The sequence below is a fragment of the Dunckerocampus dactyliophorus genome, chromosome 10 (genome assembly GCF_027744805.1).
Source record: "Dunckerocampus dactyliophorus isolate RoL2022-P2 chromosome 10, RoL_Ddac_1.1, whole genome shotgun sequence".
In the NCBI taxonomy this organism is placed as follows: domain Eukaryota; kingdom Metazoa; phylum Chordata; class Actinopteri; order Syngnathiformes; family Syngnathidae; genus Dunckerocampus; species Dunckerocampus dactyliophorus.
In genome coordinates this window covers 23582909-23605952 of record NC_072828.1, presented here as the reverse complement: position 1 = coordinate 23605952, position 23044 = coordinate 23582909, and the positions used below count along the sequence as shown (strand labels likewise).

Here is a 23044-nt window from a genome sequence, read left to right as displayed (position 1 = left end):
ACTGCCGAAAGAAACAAGCGACTAGCACGCTGAAAACAAGTCCAAAACAAAAGGGAACTTGGGAATTTGCAAGCTGCTTTACAAAGAACAAGCCCAAAGTGGCTTATAAGAAGCGGACTTGGCAGCACTGCTGTTCAGTCGCCTCAGTGCTCATACGCATGTATTGCCCTTGCCAAGTTAGAATCGATATGGCTCGTGGGTGGAAGTTGGATAGTCGATACTCACAATACCTAAAAAAAGGCAGGTATCAATGTATATTTTGCATGTTGATATCGACTTGGTATCGAAGTATCCATTTTTGTGACAACCCTAGTTGCACGCTTTGAGGAGCAACCCACATGTCCACATTTTAATGTAAAATGTTAATCATTGTTTTTTGGGCGCAGCACATGGAAGAAATAAACCGAAAAAATCAAGTAAGTATGTGGTAAATATAATTAAAGGCACTATGTAAAGAGAAAAAGCTTTAATGTTGACACTGTGAACAAATAATAACGCAAAGCTTTGTCTTTAATTACACTGTACGTTTTCTTTAAACTTTTTACAAAATATAAAAAGACTTACATGTATAGTGTTATTGATATGACTATTATTATTGTGATTATTATGTTACTATTACTGTGCCTGTTGTGAGAAAATTGAAACCTGCAATAAAAGCCACTTGTTCCAGCGATCACGTCTCACCGAACGTTATAGTAACATTACTGACACCTAGTGACCAGTGTAGAATACCACATACCACAATTTGAATGCGTCTTCTGAATGCCTTATACTCGTATTTTAGTTTTAGCAAATTTTATGTTGGAAAATGCTTAATTTAGGCAAAACATAAGTTACATTTGCTTAAATGTGGATATTGTTGGACTAATAACAGGCCGAATTCAACCATGAGACAGTATGATTTATTAATTAAATAATTTTGGAAAAGCCCTGAGAGAGAAACCGCAAAATTCAAAGCACGGAGTGGCGAGGGACTACTGAACATATGACGTGTTTGCCGTACCTGTTGACGTTGAACCTGACGTGGGAGTCAAAATTTGAAGTTGAGATGTACTCCAAACTTGCTTATTTTTGCAGTGTTCAATCACTGCTAAATCATAAAAATATGCCTAAATAAAATATAAAAATATACCTCAATAATGTCACAAAAAATTACCTCAATAATGTAACAATTACAGCAATGGATTCTCCACTTCATCTATGAGCAATTTCAAAATACACATAGAATAGAAGGTCCTTGTAAAGATCTTTTCATTTTATTCTAAAGGTTGGACGAATGTGTGAGATGCACGTGCACACTCATATACCTGACAAGTGTTGGCAAAGTGTTTGAAGAGGCCAGAAGATCAATCTGCCACCTTCAACACAGAAGAAGGACATTGGCAACATGGGATGCTGTTAACCAAAATAACTTCAGTCACCACAGACTCTCAGCACCAGAGGGGTCACTTGTGGAGGGATTTCATCAGTTCTAGAAAGACAAAATGCCCTCTTCCCCCAATTCCCTCTCCGATCAGCTTGGGTAGAGTGAGCAAGAATGTGAAAATGTAACACCCCCGCCCTGTGTCAATTTGAAAGTGCACCATATCAGCTCATGCTCATGTGCCCCTCTATCTTTCTTCCATCTCCCCCTACACCTTCCCCCCTCTCAAGCAGCTCTGTTGCTTTGGTCCGGCTCTGAAGGCCGTTCTTATTACCGGCACAGAGTGCAGGTCAGAATGGCAAGCCGGCAGCATACTATTAAAGCCTAATGAAAAGAATCTCTGCAGGGTTTGTAGTCTGCCGCGGCCAGAGGAGGCTGTGCCTCTCTGTCTATTGTTCTTCTGCTCCTTTCCTTTTTATTCTGGATTCCCTGCCATATCCACTGTCAGTGTCTTTCACTGTCTTTGGCTTTGTCTTACCCTGCATGCGTATTAAGTTTGAATTGATTTTATTTGTTACTAAGGCACTATGATGTATGGAACTATGAGCTCAGACAAGTACACTAAGGTTTGTCTTTCTAATTGCCATTGTCGTTGTATGTTAAGTGAGGAAAGTGAATTTCCCATATTGATCCCCACCAAAAAACATGTTCAACAGGGTGGTCATAGGTAAGGGTCGCCTGCTTTGAATGGGTTGTCTGATTAAGTACAGAGACATTTCATTATTTTGGGGATTAAAACCAGGTCTCCACCGTTGGTTATTTTAAAACCAAAATATATACGTGTATATATGATAGTTTCCACACCCACAATACCTCCTATGTACTAAATTACATTGATATTAAAGGTGATCTAGTGATACTCTATCGGCTTTTGCTCTTGAGTGTTTCTAGTTGTCTAGTTGCTTTTTTTTGCCAAGGCAATATAAGCAATTGGCACAATAATGTTGTCTTTATGGTCTTTCAGCCCTTTGAGTGTTGGTGACCTTGCTGATGCATACCTTCTATATCAGCGGTTCTCAACTGGTTTCTCTGTTGGACCCACCATCAAGCAAGCAGCGACCCAAATTACCAAATTTGTTTCAACTCAAACTTCTCAAATATGATATTTTCAATTAAAAGTGCAGTTTGAATTTGAGGTAGTGCAAAATAACAGTGCGCCGCCACAAAACAAGTTTAATGAACATATATACATATCCACAAAATTGAAATTATTTTAGCAAAATGTGTCTAAAGGTTTTCTATTCTGCTCCTGTCTCTATTTGGTCTACTTGCTAGTTCAGCAGAGAGGTAACCACTTCATCGGGGAGGAAAGCGAGCTCCAAACTAACCGCATTGCTTGCTTGTTTTAAAAACAAATTGTCACTGTGGTAAAAAGTCACAATTGGAGTCAGAACGAAGTGTCAATGAAGCACTCACACACGCCGCACGTAACACACGCACACACTCATAACACTTTATTTATTTATTTATTTATTTATTTATTTATTTATTGGTATTAATGTCTCTTCTGTTGTTGTTGTTGCTTAATTTATTGGTATTAATGTTTCTTTTGTTCTTATTCATTTTCTTGTGTTTTCTTTCTTTCTTTCTTTTTTGGGGAGAATGAGCAGAACAAGAATTTCATTGCATAGTATTACTACCTGTTTTACTGTGCATATGACAATAAAACTCTTGAATCTTGAGAAGATGAGAAGCTCGGTGGATAATTCTAGCTAGGGAGCTAGTAAGCTGCGGCCGTCAACACCTGGGCAAAGCGTGTAAAGAAAGGTGCAAGAGAAGTCGAACACCAATAGGTTTGCCAAGGCAGTGATCAAACGCATTCGCATTGATTGGCGTAGCCTGTGTCAAGCTGTCAAACTGAAACCATTAAGGTTTTACAGACTAGTGTGGATTCTCGCGGCAATACGGGACAAAGCGCGTCCCTTGTCGGCTCAGTACGGGTGTTGTCAACTCTACGTGACACAGCACATTCACGTCACGTTTGTGTTGTCATTACATGAATTGTCATGTCGCTGCACGGTGATTGGCTTTTTTAACGGAAATCAGCCGATTGTAAGCATATTTACTAGTTGTAATAGTTTGGTTTTAAAACGATGGGTGTACAATGGCAACGTTGAGTCCCTGTATGAGTATGTTTTTCAAAGATGAGGAATTTGTCATTTGACCATGGGATTGTAGTTCCATCAAAGGTTCTGATTCTATTGGATTTGGTTTCCTTCACACCACTGTTAAAAAAAAATTAGTTACTTTTTTCCGTTGAACTGAACTTCAATTATTTATTATTTCTCTCGCATCCTCCTAGTTTTATTTACACTAACCTTCTGGTAGTTTGGAGAGGTCTGAAAAAATGGAAAAAATAACTTAAGTATGTTTTCACTTCATTAGATCATGGCATTCATGCCAGTGTGTGTGTAACTGATCTCCTCCCCCCCCCCCCCCCCCCCCCCCCCCAACTGTTTTATCCTTTCCCCCCCTCCAACGTGGATTTTAATGTAACAGTCCTACCCATCAAGATTTCATACCATCATACATTTTTATTCTGCATTATTTATTTTTGCCGTCTTTCTAAAACCATGGCTCAGCTGTCCTTGTGCCTTTACACACTGCAAATGAATGCATATCCATGCAAATTCTTAAAAAAGGAAGCCTGAGAATTTGAATATTTTGCTTAAAGCTGCACCCAGGTCGACCCTACCATTCGGCATTTGAAAGCAGAATGTCTTTTTGAATACTGAGGCTCCGTCTTTGTCATGTTAGCCAGAGGGACTGGATGAGCGAACCAGCACTGGCAGGATGGGCAGGGATCGGATGGGTAGCTGCGCGCAGACAGACTAATTGGGAAAAGGGGGGGCCAAAAGGGGGACAACGGGTGTTGGTTAGGGTGAGGAAAAGGTGGGGTATGCAGGAAGGGGCGGTGGGGATTTAAGAAGATGACCTGGGGGTTAGGAGGGAGGTGAAAGAGGACAGTGAGTGGGGGATAAAAGGAGGAAGAAGTGAAGAAAGGGTGAGTTAAGACTATGGTTTGATGTGTTAGTTGCCTTGATGACTGAGTCATTATTATTATAGAGCCAGTGGCTAGATAAGCCAAAATACCCAATTGGACTGAGCTGTACTCAAATTCCAGACACTTTGAATTCCACATTTTGTATGCACTTTCTTGTGTCCAAACTCAGCCAAGAGGTAATTGTTAATGTTAACCTTGGATGTATAAGTTTATTAAACACACATGAGCAGGCATCTTTTTTAGTTATGACCTCTGTCAAGCGTGAAGACACCCGCACAGACTGTCTTGCACGGCGTACTACGTCATTTTTTGACAGAAGACAATTGATTCACAGCTGGTTAGTTGCTGCTCATGGGATTTTTTGACAACGAAAAGCATTTGGACTGAAGAGTGGCTTTATTTTGCAATTCTACAGATCTGCTGGAAAAGACTCAGGAGTCCACTGTCTAACTGCTGCCCATTTTAGTAAACTTCCCTTGACATCCATCCCCAAATGGTCTCAGTTGGATTTAGATCAGGGGAAGATCCAGAATGGTCCAAAAGAGCGATGTTATGCCTTTGGAAGAAGTCCTTTGTCAGGCAGGCATTGTAAATTGCAGCGTTGTCTTGTTGAAAAAACCCAGTCATCACCACACAGACGAGGGCCTTCAGTCATGAGGGATGCCCCCAGCAACATCTCCACATAGCCAGCTGCCATTTGACGCCCCTGCACCACCTGAAGCTCCATTGTTCTGTTGAAAGAAAAAACACCCCAGATCATCATAGCGCCCCCTCCACTGTGCCGTGTGGAAAACATGTCTGGTGGGATATCCTTGTCATGCCAGTTACGTTGGAAGCCATCAGTACTGTCAAAGTTACAGTTTTTCTCATCAGAGAATAAAACTTTCTTCTACATTTCAGTGTCCCAATTTTGGTGTTCTCATGCAAATTCCAAACGGGTAATTTTGTGGTGTTGTAGGCGACGAGACCTTTGTTCTTAAAGCCTTTCTCTCGCAGGTGCCGTCTAATGGTTATTGGACTGCACTCAGCACCAGTAACAACCTTCCTTTGGGCCGGGGATTGTCTTGTGTTGTGATGGACAGACAATCAGATCCTCCGTCTCAAGGCCGGCAAATTTTTTGTGGGTCTACCACTTGACTTTTTTGTTCCATAACCCTAAGGATCTTTTAAGAAGTTTCAAATGACTGTCTTACTGCGTCCAGCCTCAGCAGCAATGGCGCACTGCCAGAAGCCTTTCTTGTGTAGCTCAACAATCCAAGAGAAAAGTCTTTTTGCCTTTGCCATCAAGAGATCATGACAGTGTGAATACCTGACATTGAATCTACATTTTTGCCAAGATTTTGGCTTTTAAAGGCGGTGGTCAATTGATGAACAGCATATTTCAGTTTAACGGTGGTTTGCAATAAACTCATTCTTGCAATTTTTCAACTGGTCTTAAAATTTTGATCAGCAGTGTAGCATTTGAGAGTCCAGTATTCACTCATAACTTTCCAAAGTTAGTCGCCAACTGCAGTAAAGAAGACAGAGGAAAAGAAGAAGATTCAATTCCTCCAGCATAGAAGAAGTCATTGGTAGGTGCTCCTCTGTGCTAAGACAGTACTTGGCTCAGCAAAGTGGTGGTATTGGTAGCATCATGGTAGCACGAATGCTGCTGGCACTGGGAAGCTGCAGATCGTTGAATGGAACATGAATTCCAACATTTACTGTGGCATTTTGAAGCAGAGCAGGATCTCGTCACCTTGGGAAGCTGAGCTGCGTGGCAGTTTTCTCTTACACCTCCAAGATGACAAGTGGCTTGCTGAGGAAGTTGAAGATGGAGGGGCCAAATATGTCTCCAGACCTGAACCCACCTGAGTACCTGTGGGGCAACCTCAAGTATGTCAGGGGTGTAATAGGACAGCAAATCAGTTTTGTTGAACAACTCTTATCAAATGTTGTACACGCAGTATATAGTGTCATCAATAATTGGATGATGCACAGTGGGACACAATGTGGTTGTATGCAACTGTGCTTCGAGTTAACAAGTGGCTCAGATATGTGGCATACTGTGGATTTTGTTGCTTTCCCAGCTTTAATTAATTTGCTTATGATTTATGTATTGCCAAAAAATATTGGAAAAATTACATTGGACATATTGGCTGCATTATTTGAGTTATGTCTTTTTTTATGCAGTCATACAACACACACATGCACGCACGCACAAATGTCTGCACCAGAAGTTGCACTGCCGGGAAACAATAAAACAAATGACAAAAATAAAAGCAGATGTAGGGTTCACTCAAACGCATTCAGAATTCCTCAACAGAATAAACTTAAAAACACCACACACATTACTGGGAAGTATATGTGAATTTTACTTCAGGGCTAACACATGGTTATAGGCGCCTTAAAGGTTGTTTCTAATACTGGTACACAAATTGTACATTGTACATTGTAATTTGCCTGCCGCTGTACTCTATTCCTGCTTAAACCAAGTTGATGATGCTGGAGGCCGAGCTGCTCTCAACTAGGTTGAGTTACGTCGGGCAGCCGGCTAGATTGATCTGGCTGCAGTATCCAGGGGAATATAAAGCAGGGCAGAGGCTTAAAGTCTGAGTCTCCCAAGGGAGGAGTCCTTGCTGCATGGGGAAAGGGTATGAACTGACTTCCTTCTACCTCCCCTCCCTTGGCCACAGTGTCCGCACACTGAATAACTTTCCATCTCTCCGTTTGTTATGGCATTCACTTTGTCTCTTTGTCTGCCTCAGTCTTCCGCACAGTCTCTCCTTTTCACCTCTTGCTTGATTATTTTCAACATGTTCCATCTCACTTGTTCTTATTCACACACTCGGTGCATTCACATTTCTTTACCATCCTCCTCTGCTTCCCTCATCTGTATTTGAAAGCATATGGTAACGCGAATATTGCTCATGAAGTTCACACCCAAAATGAAACACCAAGAGTAATGTTGCGTTGACTATGAAATACATTTACATAGCACTTTTTAAATAGCTCACTTATTGTATGCGCTTTTTAATGCTGGTTTTCTGCATTTTATTTGGCTTTGAGAAGAAGTGGCGTGAAAATGTGTGTGTGTGTGTGTGTGTGTGTGTGTGTGTGTGTTACAAACAGCCAAACTGGGCCCATCAAATCCACCTTTTAATTTAACCAACCACAGTCACTTCTAAAATAATGTGAGTTGAGTGAGAATACATATTAACTTTAGGCCTATTTTTAAGAGAACTTCAGACTGTGTTCCGTTGCTGCATCGCTGTTCCTCCTTGTTGCACCATACTATTCTGCTGGGGTACGATGCAAAGCTGCACAGGGCTGCTGTTGTAGTGTTGTGTGCAGAGATGGTCCATTGGGGGAACCCAGAGCATTCTGTCTCGCTGAGTGATACCCCTGTCTCCACTCACGATAAACAGCGTCTGCCAAGCTAGCAGCACATTCCTCCCTCACTGCCTCCGCCACATTCTGTGCAACGCTACAAATATATTAGCTGCCGCTTTTTCTGTTGTCTTGGGAAAATGGCGAATTGTGGGGTATATGTACTGTACGTGAGTGCTCTTAGTGGTGGAGGGCATACTGTGCTGAAAAATACTGTGACGGAACACCTCCCTTTGTGCATTTCTTGTATGCCCGTCACAGAGCCCAGGTATGAGGCAGGAGAAGCATAAAGGAGTGGAGAATGCCTGATAGTTACCAGTAATACAGGTGTTATGTAGGAAACCACAAACCAGCAGATAGGGGAGAAGAGATAATGGCAGGATACTTCATTGGTTAAAACCTAATGGTTTATTAGGGGAACACCATGTTTGCTTGCTTAACACTTGTTGTGGTTAACAATGGTAGTAGTTTTGGTGTTATTCACATTGACAGCATCTGTGCAAAAACATGTGACAACTAGGGGTGTCACAAGATCTCGTGAGATTTTAACGTGACAAGATTTGTAAAAAATTTTAAAAAACCCTGTTTCATAAATAAATGAATTCATCACACAGTAAATGAAAATGAACTGTATAATTTTGCCGGCCTTAATTCATTGCCATGTACATGCGTCTTTGTTTTACTCGTCTCCCGCCTCCAAACAGGCAGGAAGAGGGTTAGAACAACATAGAAAGACAGCATGAACAGAGTAAGCCCTTTCTTTGATAGAGCCCTGTCTTTGATGATATTCATTTGCTTTGTGTCTGGTTTAGAGATGGTTTATCGATTGTGGCTTTTTGGTGGTTGAAAGATATGTCCATCATGCTGAGTAGAACTGATTTCACATTGCAGAAGAAGCTGGCGAGGAGCACTACTAAATTTGTGCGTTCACACTTGAAGTTGGGTACTCCAGTGCGGACCAAAAATGATAAAGAAGATACTTTGAGCGCACTTTAGTGTCGGTTCAATCCTCAGTCCCCTTGTGACCGCGTCGAAATATCCTTGAGCAAGCTACAGAACCCCCACTTGCTCCTGATGCTGCGTCACCAGTCTGACAGACCGCAGACAGCGCAGAAGAAACCACCAGACTCGTCAATGTCAAAGGGCAGAAAGGTGGACCCAGTGAAAGCCTTGTGGAGTGTGACTAGGGCACAGTGACACATGGAAGGGCACTGCTGGCCAACCACTGCATCCTACCTTATTTCCAACTGTCTTGGCTGCGCCTTGCTATTGAATACAGATGGGCTGGGACGAGAGAGTGTGTCTGACGATCTGCACAAATCCCCCTCACAATAATCCAAGTCAAGTGGAAGTCATGACGTCAGTCAAAGTCACAGTCATCTTTGACTCTGAAGGACGACCATAAAAAAATAAGTGTTGTTAAGTTGGTGTCCATCATTGGGTTTTTTTTTTCAGCGGACCAAAAAGTACTTTATATGAATAAAGTCGCACCTCGATTGGATGCCGTATGTGATATGTACGGCATCCACAACAACATGACGTCTTCCGGGTTATATATGCTTGTAGGGCTTTTGCTTCTATGGTGGAATTTTCGCCAGCTGAGATGTAAGAAATGTAAAGTGCATAAAGACATCAAAAAGGTTCCTGAAGATGTGCTGCAAGGAGACTGCATTTCTGACTACTCCACCAAACAGTAATGAGCAGCACGACTCCTTTGACTCAGCTTTCTGTTGAATTCTGCTAACAATTGCCTGGTTTTGGTCGCATTTGGTGACATCATTGACTGGTGTTTTGGTGCATTGGTCAGCGTTCTCATTTGCCTCACTAAGCACTAGAGTCCCCTTGCAAGCGGGCAGAGACCCATCCAGCAGTTTGCCTGTTTGATCCGGTCTTGGGTTCGGTGGACTGTATTCACATAAACCGTACTAACTGAGCAAAGGACTTGAGTTTGTTTTAAGCCAACCAAAAACGTGTGAATGCACCCATAGAAGAACTAGCTTTACCTGCCCCGAAACACAACCACACTTTGTACACACGCAGGAATATTTTAAAAAGTTTACGATTCATTTTGAATTTTTCTGCTGATTGCTTAAGAATACTCTATACTATTTCTGCTAATGTCCATTCCTAGTACAGATAACAACTGACAGAAATGAAAATAGTCATCCGCTGAATCCTTGAATAGATCTGGTGCATAAAGAAGACGGCTTCATTCTAAGATCTTTCTCAGCAGGATAAGATAGCCAGTTTGTTTAATGGCTAAAGACAGAAGACTGCAAATGTCTTCACAATATATGATACCAATATATCTGAGGATGGCAATCTTATATGTTGCATTGCCCTTAGAAATATATATATAGCACACGTCTGCTGTTTGTATGTCACATTATTCACACGTACAAGCACGCACATTCCCGATGGTCCTGTATGAGATCAGAGTCTCGGCAGTCCCTCGACTGTCACTCAAGCGCAGATACCTGATGTGGGCGGGGCTGTGACAACTCTCAAATCTGGCAAGTCAAATGTTTTTATTTGCAGGCAAAGCGAGTCCCACTGTGTGTGTTTGGATTTGTGTACCATATGCAGTGCGCCAAGGAAGGCTCTCTGGAACATGTTGGTGTGCGTACATAGTGGTTAATAATAGTAGCAGACGCGCACAGCGATGGCAGCTCTGATGTGTGTGACAGTTTTACAGCCGCACACGCCAAGACACAGTCACGCACATGAACACACACACGCACACACACAGAAGGATACACACCACCCCACACACAGACCTCCTCTGCCACCCAGCCCTCTGTCTTTGTTGACTTCTCAATTCGATCACAGATTCTGAACAGCTACTTCCCACCAACCTCACCTCACCTCCCCTTCTTTCCCCCTGCACTTCATATTTGGGCATGTGCACGCACAAATATATAGGCGAGTCAGCCACCCACACACCCGAACGCGTACACTGATACAAATGTACATGCTTAACCCCCCCATCCATGAAAGCAAAGTCCTTGAAGCAGGCAGGAATTCACATACATCCCACACTCAAATGCACATACACACTCTCTCACCCCCCATTCTGTCATAGCTCATTGTTGCTGTTGCTTGTTTGTCTGTGACAATGCTTGTGTTGTGCTGGGGTGGCAGCTTTATGTTTTGATGGTGGTGGTGGTGGGGGCGGGGGAGATTGTTGGAGGATCAGTGACTGATCCCCACGGCGAGGTCTTAGCAACAGTAGGCAGCAGACGTAGCAGACACCCAACCTGAGGCTGGCACTGGGAGACAGATTGAGTGAGAGATGGCAGAGAAGCAGCCCGACTCTCAGCGGTGATGTGTCCGATCAGGGGAGGGGGGGGAAAAAAAGGAGACATGCCTTGGACTCAGTGGCCGTGCTTGGCAGGCATGGCAAGATAAAATAGAGACAGCGAGTGAGGCCAGAGCATAGGCAGTCACCAGGATTAGTCTCTGAGCTTGGCCATGGCTGAAAGAGAGGTAGACGAGCTGTGAGACAGACTGCAGAACGGACCCTGCACCTTTTCTGGGCGACGAGAGCAGAGACCAAGGGACAGACAGACAGACAGAGTGTGCACCTAGTGCTGGGCGACTGCGTGGCTGGTCTGGAGTGGCTCACCCATATGGTGCTCTGCTCTGTTCCTGCTCGCTGTCTAAATCCATATGCCGCCCCCCCCTCTCTCCCACCTTACTTGAAGAGCATGCAGACCCTCCCTTCCTCCCCTTCCAACCCACAGGGGAGGTGTTGGGAGGTATAGCCCCAAAGGCTTGTGCCCCCCACCATACCTCTTAACCCCTCTGAGCTGCTTATCCCATTGTCGCTACAATCTGCCACCACCGTAGCCTCGGCACTGTGTCTTCTCTCTCTCCCTCTTTCTTTCTTTTCCTTCATCCTTTCATCTCCCTTTGGCACACCATAATCGATGAACTTATTAACTGCTAATTATTCAAGCTGTGGTCTAAGGGTGCCTGCCTATCTGTGGAGAAAAGAGTCCATTTCCACTTTGTTTAGCCACGTGATACGGCCCATTCATTTGGATTAAGTGCATTTAGGCGACACTGTTTGGGACATGTCAGATTGTTATCAGTCGTGGTTAACATTAATCCTCATTTTCCTTTGCCACTTGAAGAGTGTTGTTATTACATGCATTGTGATTTTTTTTTTGTTGTCTTTTTGATTTCTCTAAACTGCTATGTCTGTTTTGCTCTCCCAGGAGGTTCTTCATACAGTACCAAAGTTCTGCTTTCCCTTTGACATGGAAAGGTATGATTCCTGTCTCCTCCTGCTTCCTTTTTTTCCTCCACCGCATCTCAGTTTCAATCCCTTTGCTTTACACACACATTTTATATACTCACCTGGTCCTCCTCCCAACACACACACACACACACACACACACACACACACACACACACACACACACACACACACACGCACAGTAAAACGGACATGAAAAGACAGACAAACCCAACTATTGTTGATGTGTCTGTTGCGTGTCAAAATGTAATAATATATTTGTCATTACATATTTACATGAGGGCATTTTACCTTACCTTTTTTCCCCCCCGCAAAGTTGGCATTTTCTTGTAAACACAAAAACAAAATAGAACTGCAAGCAATAAAACTGTTTATAAAACATTGCCAAAAAGTCCAAATTTAAGGGCAAATATTTCCTGACACTACAAACGTCCAATCAGGCCAGCAGCTGTCCTAAAGGCAACGGGCTTTAAATTTTGGCTTGGGAAAAGGGTATTAAAAAATCCCTATTGCCAGGCTAGAGAGCGCCAGTGTGGAATCTTTTTTCACTGAAGCTGATCTGCTGCCATCTAGTGGTGATAGGATCCTCTGGCGCGTGTCTTGTGTTCTATCAAGGAAGTTGCATACCAAATTTGAGCAATAACACATTTTGACTGAGACAAAATGTAGTGGATATTTACATTTTGCATGGTTCTTGTACCATAATAACCAGTTCATACAAGCTATACAGTCCTTAGGAAGCCTCTTGTATCCATGTTTGTACCTCTTTCTTTTAGGGTGTCCCAGAGCCACGTCGGACAGAACTTCACCTTTGTGCTGACCGATATCGACGGAAAGCAGAGGTTTGGGTTCTGTCGACTCACTCAAGGTTGCAGAGTCTGCATATGTCTGCTAAGGTAACACACACACACAAGGTGTTATACCATAGTTCCATGCTGAATGTTATGTTAAGTAGAGATGATTGTAAATTATACACACTTAGGCCACCTTGGCTTTGATAATAAAATCATAATAATAATAATAACTGGAATAATTATTAAGTATGCTTATTATACTTTGCAGTGTGCAACTCCACTGCATCATACTGAGAGCTGGTTCTTATATTTTGCCACTGTCGTGTAGATAAATAATGAAACCCAAATATTGGAAACAGCTTTCAGAATGATGTGTAGCAATTGTACACCACCGCAAATTGCAACCACAATCATACACATATTGTTACATGAATACTTCTCTGTCAGTGTAAGTCAAAACTGAGCAGTATTATGTTTGTAAAGGCTGAATATTTGATGAAGCTCTTGTATTAGATTTGACCTAAGGTCCCTAATGTGGCGAGTGTGTCTTTGGGCATAAAATGAAACCCGATATTTATGTAATAACCTAAACTGTAGTAATTAAGAAAAAAAAGACTTAATGCTGTGTACTGTTTCCAAAAAATCTAATGTGCACATTTTTTTGTTCATAAATACAAATATCTAATTATTTCTCATTTACAAAAATAATTTAAAAAACAATCTTTTTACCTGGTAAATCTTAGAAGTGAACACTCACTTTGTTATCATCCTCTGCACACCGAGCTGAACTTTACCCGATTAAGCAGTTTAAATTTTTATCTGCCCACACAAATGTGTTGGTGACTTACTCACAGTTATCCACAATCGAGGACATTTTGATGTTTCAAAGGTGGCGTTATCCTATTACAGCAGACATAAATGAGAACATCAAACCCAGTAAGACTGCAGTTTCTCTGCATATCTGCACCCCAACAAAGACTATTATCATTTAATTCCTACATAATTGCATGTAGACACAGTGTTTTACAGATGTAATTACCCCACCATTACGAAGAAAACACTTTGGTGCAAATCTCAGTGGACAAGCTTGTGCACTATAGGATGAACTGGCAATGTGCAGAATGAAACCATTTTTAACTCGGGCATGGAGCAGATAAACAGTTAAATGGCGGAAAGAGCACAAAGCCTGTGTATTGTGTGTGTGTGTGTGTGTGTGTGTGTGTGTGTGTGTGTGTGTGTGTGTGTGTGTGTGTGTCTGTGTTTGGTGGACGGTTCTGGGTTTGTCACTGTTATGATGAGCTGCTGTGAAAAGAACAGTGTCCAGCCCAGCACACACACACACACACACACACACACACACACACGGCTGGCTCCATGGCTTTTGTTTCTTTCTCTCTCTCTTTTTCGCTCTCTCACTCTCCTCGTTATTCGGATACTGCCACAGTGCGACAGCAAAGACGCTCTTGGTCCATAATTATGCATGAAGCTTTGCTGCCAATTAGCGGAGGCTCCCCTGTCCCTCTCGCTGAGTTAGACATGCTAATTCATTTGACATATGATGTATAAAATTCATTATGCATTCTGAGGACTTTTCATAGTTTGCTTCATTTTTAACCAAATTATGTATAGAAAGCTTACATGTATTTGTTTTTATTTTGTTTTGGGGAGTTTTATTGCCATTGGAAAATGAAAAAAATGTGGATGTCTCATTGAAGAAATGGGGAGATACATTCATTCATTCATACATACATACATACATACAAGCCCCTTAAAGTGTCATCAATTTGTATTTACAGTGATTCATTTCACACAATTAACCATGCGTGACATAAAACATCATTTAAAAAATATATCTGAGCATTAAAATACGAGGCATTAATATTTACATAATCTATTATTTCCCCTGGATATGAAATAAAAGTGATTAAGAGTGTTTGTGCCTCTGTGATTGTTGAAGTGCTGGGACTATAAAATTGTCACCTCTGCCTCACACAAGGAAGTGCCTTAATGAGGGGGACAGTTTTATGTGGACGGGGCTTTAAGCTCAAGAAAGCTGTGGTGTAAAAAGTGCCGCCACTCCCTTCAGGCAGCTTTGAAAAACAAAACAAATAATAATTGTTCATTTTTTTCCCCATGTTGTTATTCCCTCACACCCTGTTATTGCCTGACTCTCCTAACCAAAAGAGAACCGTTGGACAGGGGAGGGGGGGAAAAAGCGGATTTCCTGCATTTTATTTGATGGCGGAGCCTGTAGGACACACTTTAGCGACTGGTTAGTGGTCGCCTTAACGGGTTGCTGGGAGGGGGTGAGTAACGCTTCCTCCCCTGTGTTTAACCCTCGACCTGTTAAAGTAAAGGTGTAATGAAATCTTCCACTGAGATGTTTCTCCAAAGTGTAGGATAACTTACAGTTTTAGGTGCTTGTGTGCTAAAGGAGATTTAAGACTCATCTGAGAAACAGGAATAAAAGTCAACACCCTACAGATCATCCAACGTTATTAAAGGAACTGAAAGCTTGTGGAGGGAGGGTGGCATCAGCATGGGAGATATACTTTGTGGCATTTCTTGAAGGGCCTATTGGCATTTGTATGCACTTAATGACTTAAAAATATGTTTTAAGGGATCTCGATGGCCACAGATAAACTGGTTGCTACATGGAGAAGAAGACATGTTTAAAACGACGGAGGGGGGATTGTAGGGCCCCCCCATGCTCTGAGCACTCTAGTGATGGATGCTTTTTTCCCTATCAGAGGATTTGCCTTTCACAAACACATCTGAGCAATGAACTGTGACGAGTAGGAGTATCTCTCTGAGCGCTCCTAACTTAAACTTAGCAACAACAAGACAGCCGAGCTGGAGGATAACCAGGACACAAAAAATGCATTCGATGCTTATATTAATTTACTTTTGTACTAATGAAAGGATATTTCCTGTTTATCAAGCTGGAAGAAGAATGTTGATTATTGCGCTTTCACCAGCAATCATGTGATTTCCTCTAAAACAAAGGAAGTGTAGTGCGCTGTAATGACTTGAGAGTTCTGTAAAGCTTGACGGCAGCCTGGGTTTTTTCTTTTTTTTCTCTTTTTTTTTCAACATCCGCTGCAGTTGTGAAAAATGAAGGATTAATGTCCTGAAGCCTGGATTTTTAAACAGGAGTTGTGAAGGAGACAGATAATGCAAAGGCTTTGTTCTCCTCCTTAGTTCTTTTATCAGGATGAAGTTTTTTTTTTGTATGTTTTAACATAAATTGACCTCGCATTTGTGCTTTGTGTTGTTTGACGTGGCAGAAATAGGTCTTCAGGTTGATAGCCAGTCAGCATGTGAATTACCCTAAGCATGTTTGAGTCGGCCTCCCCTGCAAGTGTGACCCGATTGCAGTAAATCTTCATGCAGATGTCAAAATATAGGCATGTTAAGAGGCTGATTGTTTCAGACTAATGGTCAGTCAGCCCCTCTGATTGGTGCGCTTGGCTGCACTTCCCTAGGAACCCGGCTTGTCATTGGCCCCTTGCGGATTTAGCGATATGAAAATTTGCATTAGGTTCACTTTATTGTTTTCTTGTTGTCTGTTAATTCCAGTCTACAGAGCAGCCAGTGACCCATGCCCTGGAAGCTCTTCAATCTCCAGCCAACTGCCACAGCAGCACTTGGGCTCACACACTCACAGGCCACATACATTTGGGTTTTTAGTTTCCTTTTAGTTTTATTCAATTGCTGTTAATAACGTTTGTCTTATATCAAGCAACTTAAAGGGGACTATAGCGCTTCTGTGTCCACTTTGATTGATTGGCCCATTATTGTCCTATAGGTTTTGAAACCCCCGCGTTCAGGCTTGTTAATGTGGAATTAATAGGACTGTTTTTTTTCCAGCTGGACTCTTTATTCAAGCAGTGTTCCAAATTGCATGTTAAAAGGTAAAAGCGAATCTAAATTCAATATCTTGATAGGACACCATGTTTTTACAATTTGGTTGCATAACATGAAATCAGCAGAGCCATCACAGCCAAAAGAAACGGTTGGCCTTCTTCCACCGAGAAAGCAACTTGGCCAAGAATATGTCAGCCTTGTAAAGAGAGCCATGCTGCACATGCGTTTAGCTTATGCCGGCTGTGCTTAGCGATAAGATTTGCTAACACAAACACTGCAATTATTATTATGCTTGTTAATAAATTATTTTCTGTCCATGAATTGCATACTAATACTACTTTTAATGCGTAGGGTGCAGGAAGCATCTTGGACTGCATTTTTGTTAAGCCTGTGCATCTGGGAACAGTATGCTTGTAAACTATAGCATCACATGACAACTTTGGTGGCCTGGTCTTTTGCGTTTATTTAGAAATTTAAAATCATACATGTATTGTGTTTTTTTTTTCTTTTCTACACTCTCCTTTTGGATGAAAGAGCAGACATGACAGGAATTCATAAAGGCCCACAAGTATGAAGAAGGTCATCATAAGGACCTAATGTTGTTTTGTCACCCCACATCTTGTGTGTTCCTTTTTTTGGGGGGGGGGTGGTTTACAGTTCAGTTTAGTTTTAACGGAAACATGCTTAATTATTTTACCTGGATCAAAATTATGGCCAGTTATACTTTTATTGCCACTTTACTTGCCATGTTTGCGACAAGTTCTTCATGGTGGGAAGTTTTTTTGGTAGTTTTTATAGAATGAATAATCACTCGGATTCCCATGTTGCAGGATAATAGTGCAGTGAATGCAAAAAAAATATTATGGCACAATTCTAGAATATTTTTGTGAAAGCACGTCAAAATGTTGCGTGTTAAAAATGTGTATTTTTGCATTGTTGCCTTGCAGTTACCTTCCATGGTTTGAGATCTACTACAAGCTGTTGAACACCCTTGCAGACTACTTATGGAGACAACAGGTAATCATCATGTTTACACATTTACTAAACTGCTAGCAGCTGATAATGTACATGGAGTGGCTGGGAATGAAAGTACGGCCTTTTTTTAACTATAGTAAACTAGACTGTGTAAGGTATTTCTTCCTCACACGTTATTGTGTTGTTTTATGTCTCGGGCTCAGCTGTGCTCCCGTTGTTATGTTGACATTTCACAGACCAAACGCTGATCGTAAAATGGAAGTTACTCCTGATGATTTACTGGAAAACAAATCCCTAATACACACACACACACACACACACACACACACACACACACACACACACACACACACGCAAAAGTCTTTTCCCCTGACTATTCACTGTGTTGTAGTAGCAAAGGGAGGAGAAATGTAAAATATGTAACAAACTGGGGAGATGTGCAACATGTAGCGCAGCGAGAGGGCTGAGGTGAAAAGAAAAGGGAGGGAAACTCGTCTCGAGCTGTGGGACCACTTTGACTTGTCATGTAGTCAGTACCTCTTCCAAAAACCCTCAGAGAGCCGTGATCAAGAGGCTTGTAAAAAGAGAACAATCAGGAACACGCCTTACATAATCATTTAAAATAAAGCATCTGTGATTGAAACTGACTCGCTCGCTTAATGTAATAAACAGTGAGCGAGGAAAGCCGAGGAGGACAGTTTTGTGTGCGATGTGGAGAGAAGTTGCTGTAAATCCCGGCTGCCTGATATGTTAGTGTGCATGATTTGGTTTCTATTTACCCCGCTGTCCGTTCCAGGCGAGAGGGAGATGTTGACAGACAAGGGAAGACAGAAGAGCGATGAGGGTTTAAGGCGAGGGCTAAATGAACTGTTTCCCGAGGCTGTGTTGTTGACCATGCGTGTGAGCATTGAGTCTCTCATGACAGGAGGCTGTTCGATTGCACACACCCTAACACCGCCCCCCCTCCCTCCTACACCCTCCCACCTCTGCTCTCACTGTACACACATATCCCCAAAGAAGTTCACTGAAACAGAAAAATATATCAAACAAAAAACAATCTCAGTCTTCACAGTAGTTAGTTTAACTGCAAGTGGCAACGTGTTGTCCCCTTCTGATCTCCAGCGAGAGGCCCAGCAGCGTAAATAGCAGTCTTGTCATGAAGCTCATAAATGTTGCTGGAATCATTTCTGAGCCTGTTCTGTGGTCAAGCAAGCGCTCTGAAGGTTTCTTAAAGCCCTTGTCTTTGGACTGGGGGGGACCTTTCGCTTAATTACTGACAGCCTTCTCCCACCCCTAAATCAACATTGCTGAATAATAGGCGTCTGCAGGCTGAAACTGAAACTCTTTTTTAACCTCACTGTTGCTTATTAAACATACGCTTTTTATGAAAAGAAATACCTGAGCACTTGGAAACCACACCTATGTATACTTTACATGATAGAAAATATGAATGTGGGTTTTGCAGAAGCACTACACGGAAAAAAATGCCCATATGTATGCCCATAGTTAAGTAATCAATCAAGGGTTGGACAAGACCACTTAGTTCATTTTACTGTTTTTTTTTCAGTGAATCAAAATGCCAATGTATATATATATATTTTTAATTCCTTTTAAGGGTTCCTATCGTACATTTACAAATTTTCAATATTCATTCAACTATATCCAATATCCATCCGTCCATTTTATTCCGCTTATCCGGGACCGGGTGTGGTGACAGCAGTCTCAGGAGAGAAGTCCAGACTTCCAGATCTCCGGCCACCTCTTGCAGTTCCACTGGGAGGACACCTAGGCGTTCCCAGGCCAGCTGTGAGACATAATCCCTCCAGCATGTCCTAGGCCTGCCCCGGGGCCTTCTGCCGGCTGGGCATGCCCGGAACACCTCATCAGGGAGGCGTCCAAGAGTCATCCAGACTAGTTGCCCAAGCCACCTCAACTGGCCTCTCTTGATGTGAAGGAGCAGTGGCTCTACTCTGAGCTCCTAACCCTCTCTATTAGGGTGTGGCCAGGCACCCTATGGAGGAAACTTTCAGCCGCTTGTATCTGCGATCTCGCTCTTTCTCGACGGATCGGCGCAGCATCTGCAGTAATGTGGTCGCTGTACCGAACCGTCGTGTGGAGAGAGCACTGAGCCGGAAGGCAAAACTCTCAATGTACCGGTCGATCTACGTATGTTCCCATGAGCTTTGGGTCCGAAAGAACGAGATCACAGATACCTTTACTATTTTCTGATAACCATTAGTACGTAACCGATTGAGTTGAGCTTGTCTCTATGCAGCGGTGGCGGGTTGGAGCCGACCCTTGGCCCCTGACTCCTGACCGACTACAACAGATTAGGCGTGGTCAGGGGAGCAGGCTGCGGAATTCGAGCATTCCGGCTAACAGGAGAAGAATGCAGATTTACCCCATACACAACCTTAACATTTATACAATATTTTATTAGAAGAAAGTGACTATAGTACCCACTGGGATCACATATCATTTTAAATGAGCAGGATAGGGCCCCTTTAAATTCTCTCAAAGTTATTATACTATTTATTTATTCATCCATTTAGTTATATTTTTATAGTTGTATTTGATGCTATCCCGATGCAGTGTATAAAATATTCTACAAGGTGTTGTATTATTTGATGTGGGAACCTTTCATCTTCCACTGTTGAATGGTTGAGGTCAGGGTTCTCGAGTTCTTCCACACCAAACTGATCCAAGCATGCCTTTATGGATTTAGCTTTGTTCACTGTAGCACAGTCTCGCTGGGACAGAAAAGGGCGTTTTCCAAAGTGTTCCCACAAAGTTGAAAGCATGGAATTGTCCAAAAAGGTATGATGAATAAATAATAATCAGGGGAACTAACAGGTCTAGCCAAATCCTTGATCAATTATTTAGTTTCTGATACGTTGTTCTTTTTCCCGTCTATGTAGGATCCGGAGGATTATTTGCTGGTGTGCAGACACCTGTCCCAGGACTGTTGATATGTAACCAGTGGCATCATTCAAATATGTTTGTTGTTGTTTTTCTCACAGGATAATGACTTGAATGACATGCTGAACTCTCTGTACGATCTGCCGGTGCCAAAGCCCTTCACGCCAGTCAACCTGAGTGTGGTAAGAAAAAGTGTGATCATGATCCCTTCCCGTCCACTGGCAGAAGATGTGGCATAGAGCTGGCAGGTTACTGTATTACTGTAAAGTGATTGCGGAAGAAAGGGGAGATGATAACAGTTGTCTGAAGTCTAATAAAGCCGAGCTGGAGAGACACACAATGACAAAATACATTGCTGGAGGAAAATGAGAAGTCAACAAAAACTGACACAAAAAAAAAGAGCATGAGAGCAAGATGGCATGAAGACAAACGGGAAGAAAATAGGACAGACAGGCAGAAATGCAAAGATTGGCAAACTTGGGAGACAGAGTTGGACATGATGATGGAGGGGGACGGCAGCACAGGCGAAAGATTGAGAGCAGAAGTGTGTTAAGATGCTGTAGATTGCAGCAGGCAAGGCCTTGGACTGACACACTGTTTGGAAACAAGAAGTGCCGCTAACAGGTTTTGCTTAGATAAGCGTGAGCTGTTTAAAAACAGACAGGTCCTTTCACATGTCATGTCTACCATTTATCACAAAGTGGAATCCACGTCCTTCAAATTGTGTCCACTTTGACGCAATCTTCATCTTAGGCTGCATTCACACTGCAGGTCAATTCCGATTTTTTTTTTTTCTTTTTTGGCTCAAATGCGACCTGTATCTGATTTTTTTTCTCCATGTGACTCATTCACAAGTAGATATAAATCCGATATGTATCACCTTACCAAAAAAATACCAGTTGTTTGTGAACGCAATTCAGGAAGTGGCGTGCATGTGCAAAAGCCTGGATGTCTCGTGCGTTTCCGTGTGTTTACGTAAGTAAAGATTGCTGCAGTGTGTGTTCTGCTTAATGCATTTGTGGCAATTTCAAGGGCACGCAAGAATTTCGGCTATGGCAGTTCATGGAGAACTTGCTGCAACGTCTGTTCCGAGGAGCGTATGGGGGAGTGGTGGGATATTGTTGTGAGCTGCTTCACTGACACTTTTAAAAAATACTTTTCGAATGACAAAAAGAACTTTTGCCTGCATCTGTGAGTACCTTTAGTCAAGTCTTGCACAGTAAACCACGCCTTTTTTATGCTGCATTGGACAGATATATGCGACCTGACTGTTCAGACTGCAGTAGAATGGATATATCACGTATTGATATCTACATACAACCGAGGCCTGAGTCGCATTTGAAAAAAATCGGAATTGCACTGTTCACACTGACATGAAAAAATTAGATACTGGTCACATGTGAGCAAAACAATCTGAATTGACCTGCGGTGTGAACGTAGCCCTCGTCATCCAAAAAATATTTCATATTAAGCGGCTCCCGTCAACCACCACTCCTGGCTCCAAATCATCATCACCAAGAAAATGTTGACTGCCGTTGCACAAAACCGTTGAAATTGTCACAAACGCGCCAAGGAGAGTAGAAATTGTGGCAATGTCTACTTCCGTAAACACACGGCATTGTGCGCGACATCTTGTTTTTGTGCATGCACGTCACTTCTCATTTTAGGTTTTTTTTTTTTTTTGGTAATGTGAACGATCACATAAAAGATGGGATTTTAACAAAAAATCCAAATTGGTCATCAACGTAGCCTTAGACTCTCTTAAACAGTTGCCATTAACCTGGCATCTCATGGCTGTCAGCTAACACTTTGTGGACTATTTATCTATGTTTTTGTGTCGCTCATGCCCCTCTCTGTAATAACATCAAAAGATTGCATTGTTATTAGCTTTTTTTCTTAAGGACCGTGGCTCCTTTTTTCAGCCAATTAAACAAGCCACTCCAGGTCCCCGCAATGATACGCATCTAATTACCAAGATACATTTACAGCATAACAAGACTAACGTGACACAATCAATATATCCATATGGAGGTTAACTAGGTCAGTTAGAATTCTTTGTGATTTAGTTTTCCTTTGTGTCAGTTCTGCAAAATCTTTTCATGTGAATCGCAGAGCGTCATTGGAAAAGATGCCCCTGGAGCAGAGGTGATAGCTTCATCTTTTTTTTTCTGGAGATGCCACTAGTTTGATATTTAATTGATGAAGCGAGTTATTCCCTAAAAGTGTTTTTTTTTTTCTATCATGCAAGCCAAGAAGAAGAATCATTGTCCCCTTTCATGTGTGAACCCTGTTTTGCTCTTTTTTCTCTCTCTCATTGTGCAAGAATGAGCAGTTGTATATTGCCACTGGGCAAGTACTGAGAGATCAGCGAAGCAAGGAGCCGGTGAGTGAATGGCAGAAAGGGAGGAGGCGGAGGAAAGGAAAGGAAAGGA

The 23044-nt window shown here is 42.2% G+C and overlaps 1 protein-coding gene across 3 annotated transcripts in view; it reads left to right on the top strand.

Annotated features, from left to right (window-relative positions):
• Positions 1-23044, top strand: part of dennd1b (DENN/MADD domain containing 1B) — a 154378-nt gene that overhangs the window by 53298 nt on the left and 78036 nt on the right. For 2 of the 3 annotated variants that reach the window (XM_054789327.1, XM_054789330.1), the window contains exons 4-7: positions 12017-12066; positions 12834-12953; positions 17666-17735; positions 20714-20794. In XM_054789327.1, the coding sequence (XP_054645302.1) occupies positions 12017-12066; positions 12834-12953; positions 17666-17735; positions 20714-20794 (321 nt within the window). Of the gene's footprint in view, positions 1-12016; positions 12067-12833; positions 12954-17665; positions 17736-20713; positions 20795-22935; positions 22996-23044 lie in introns of all 3 variants that reach the window. The other variant, XM_054789329.1, reaches the window with a different exon arrangement.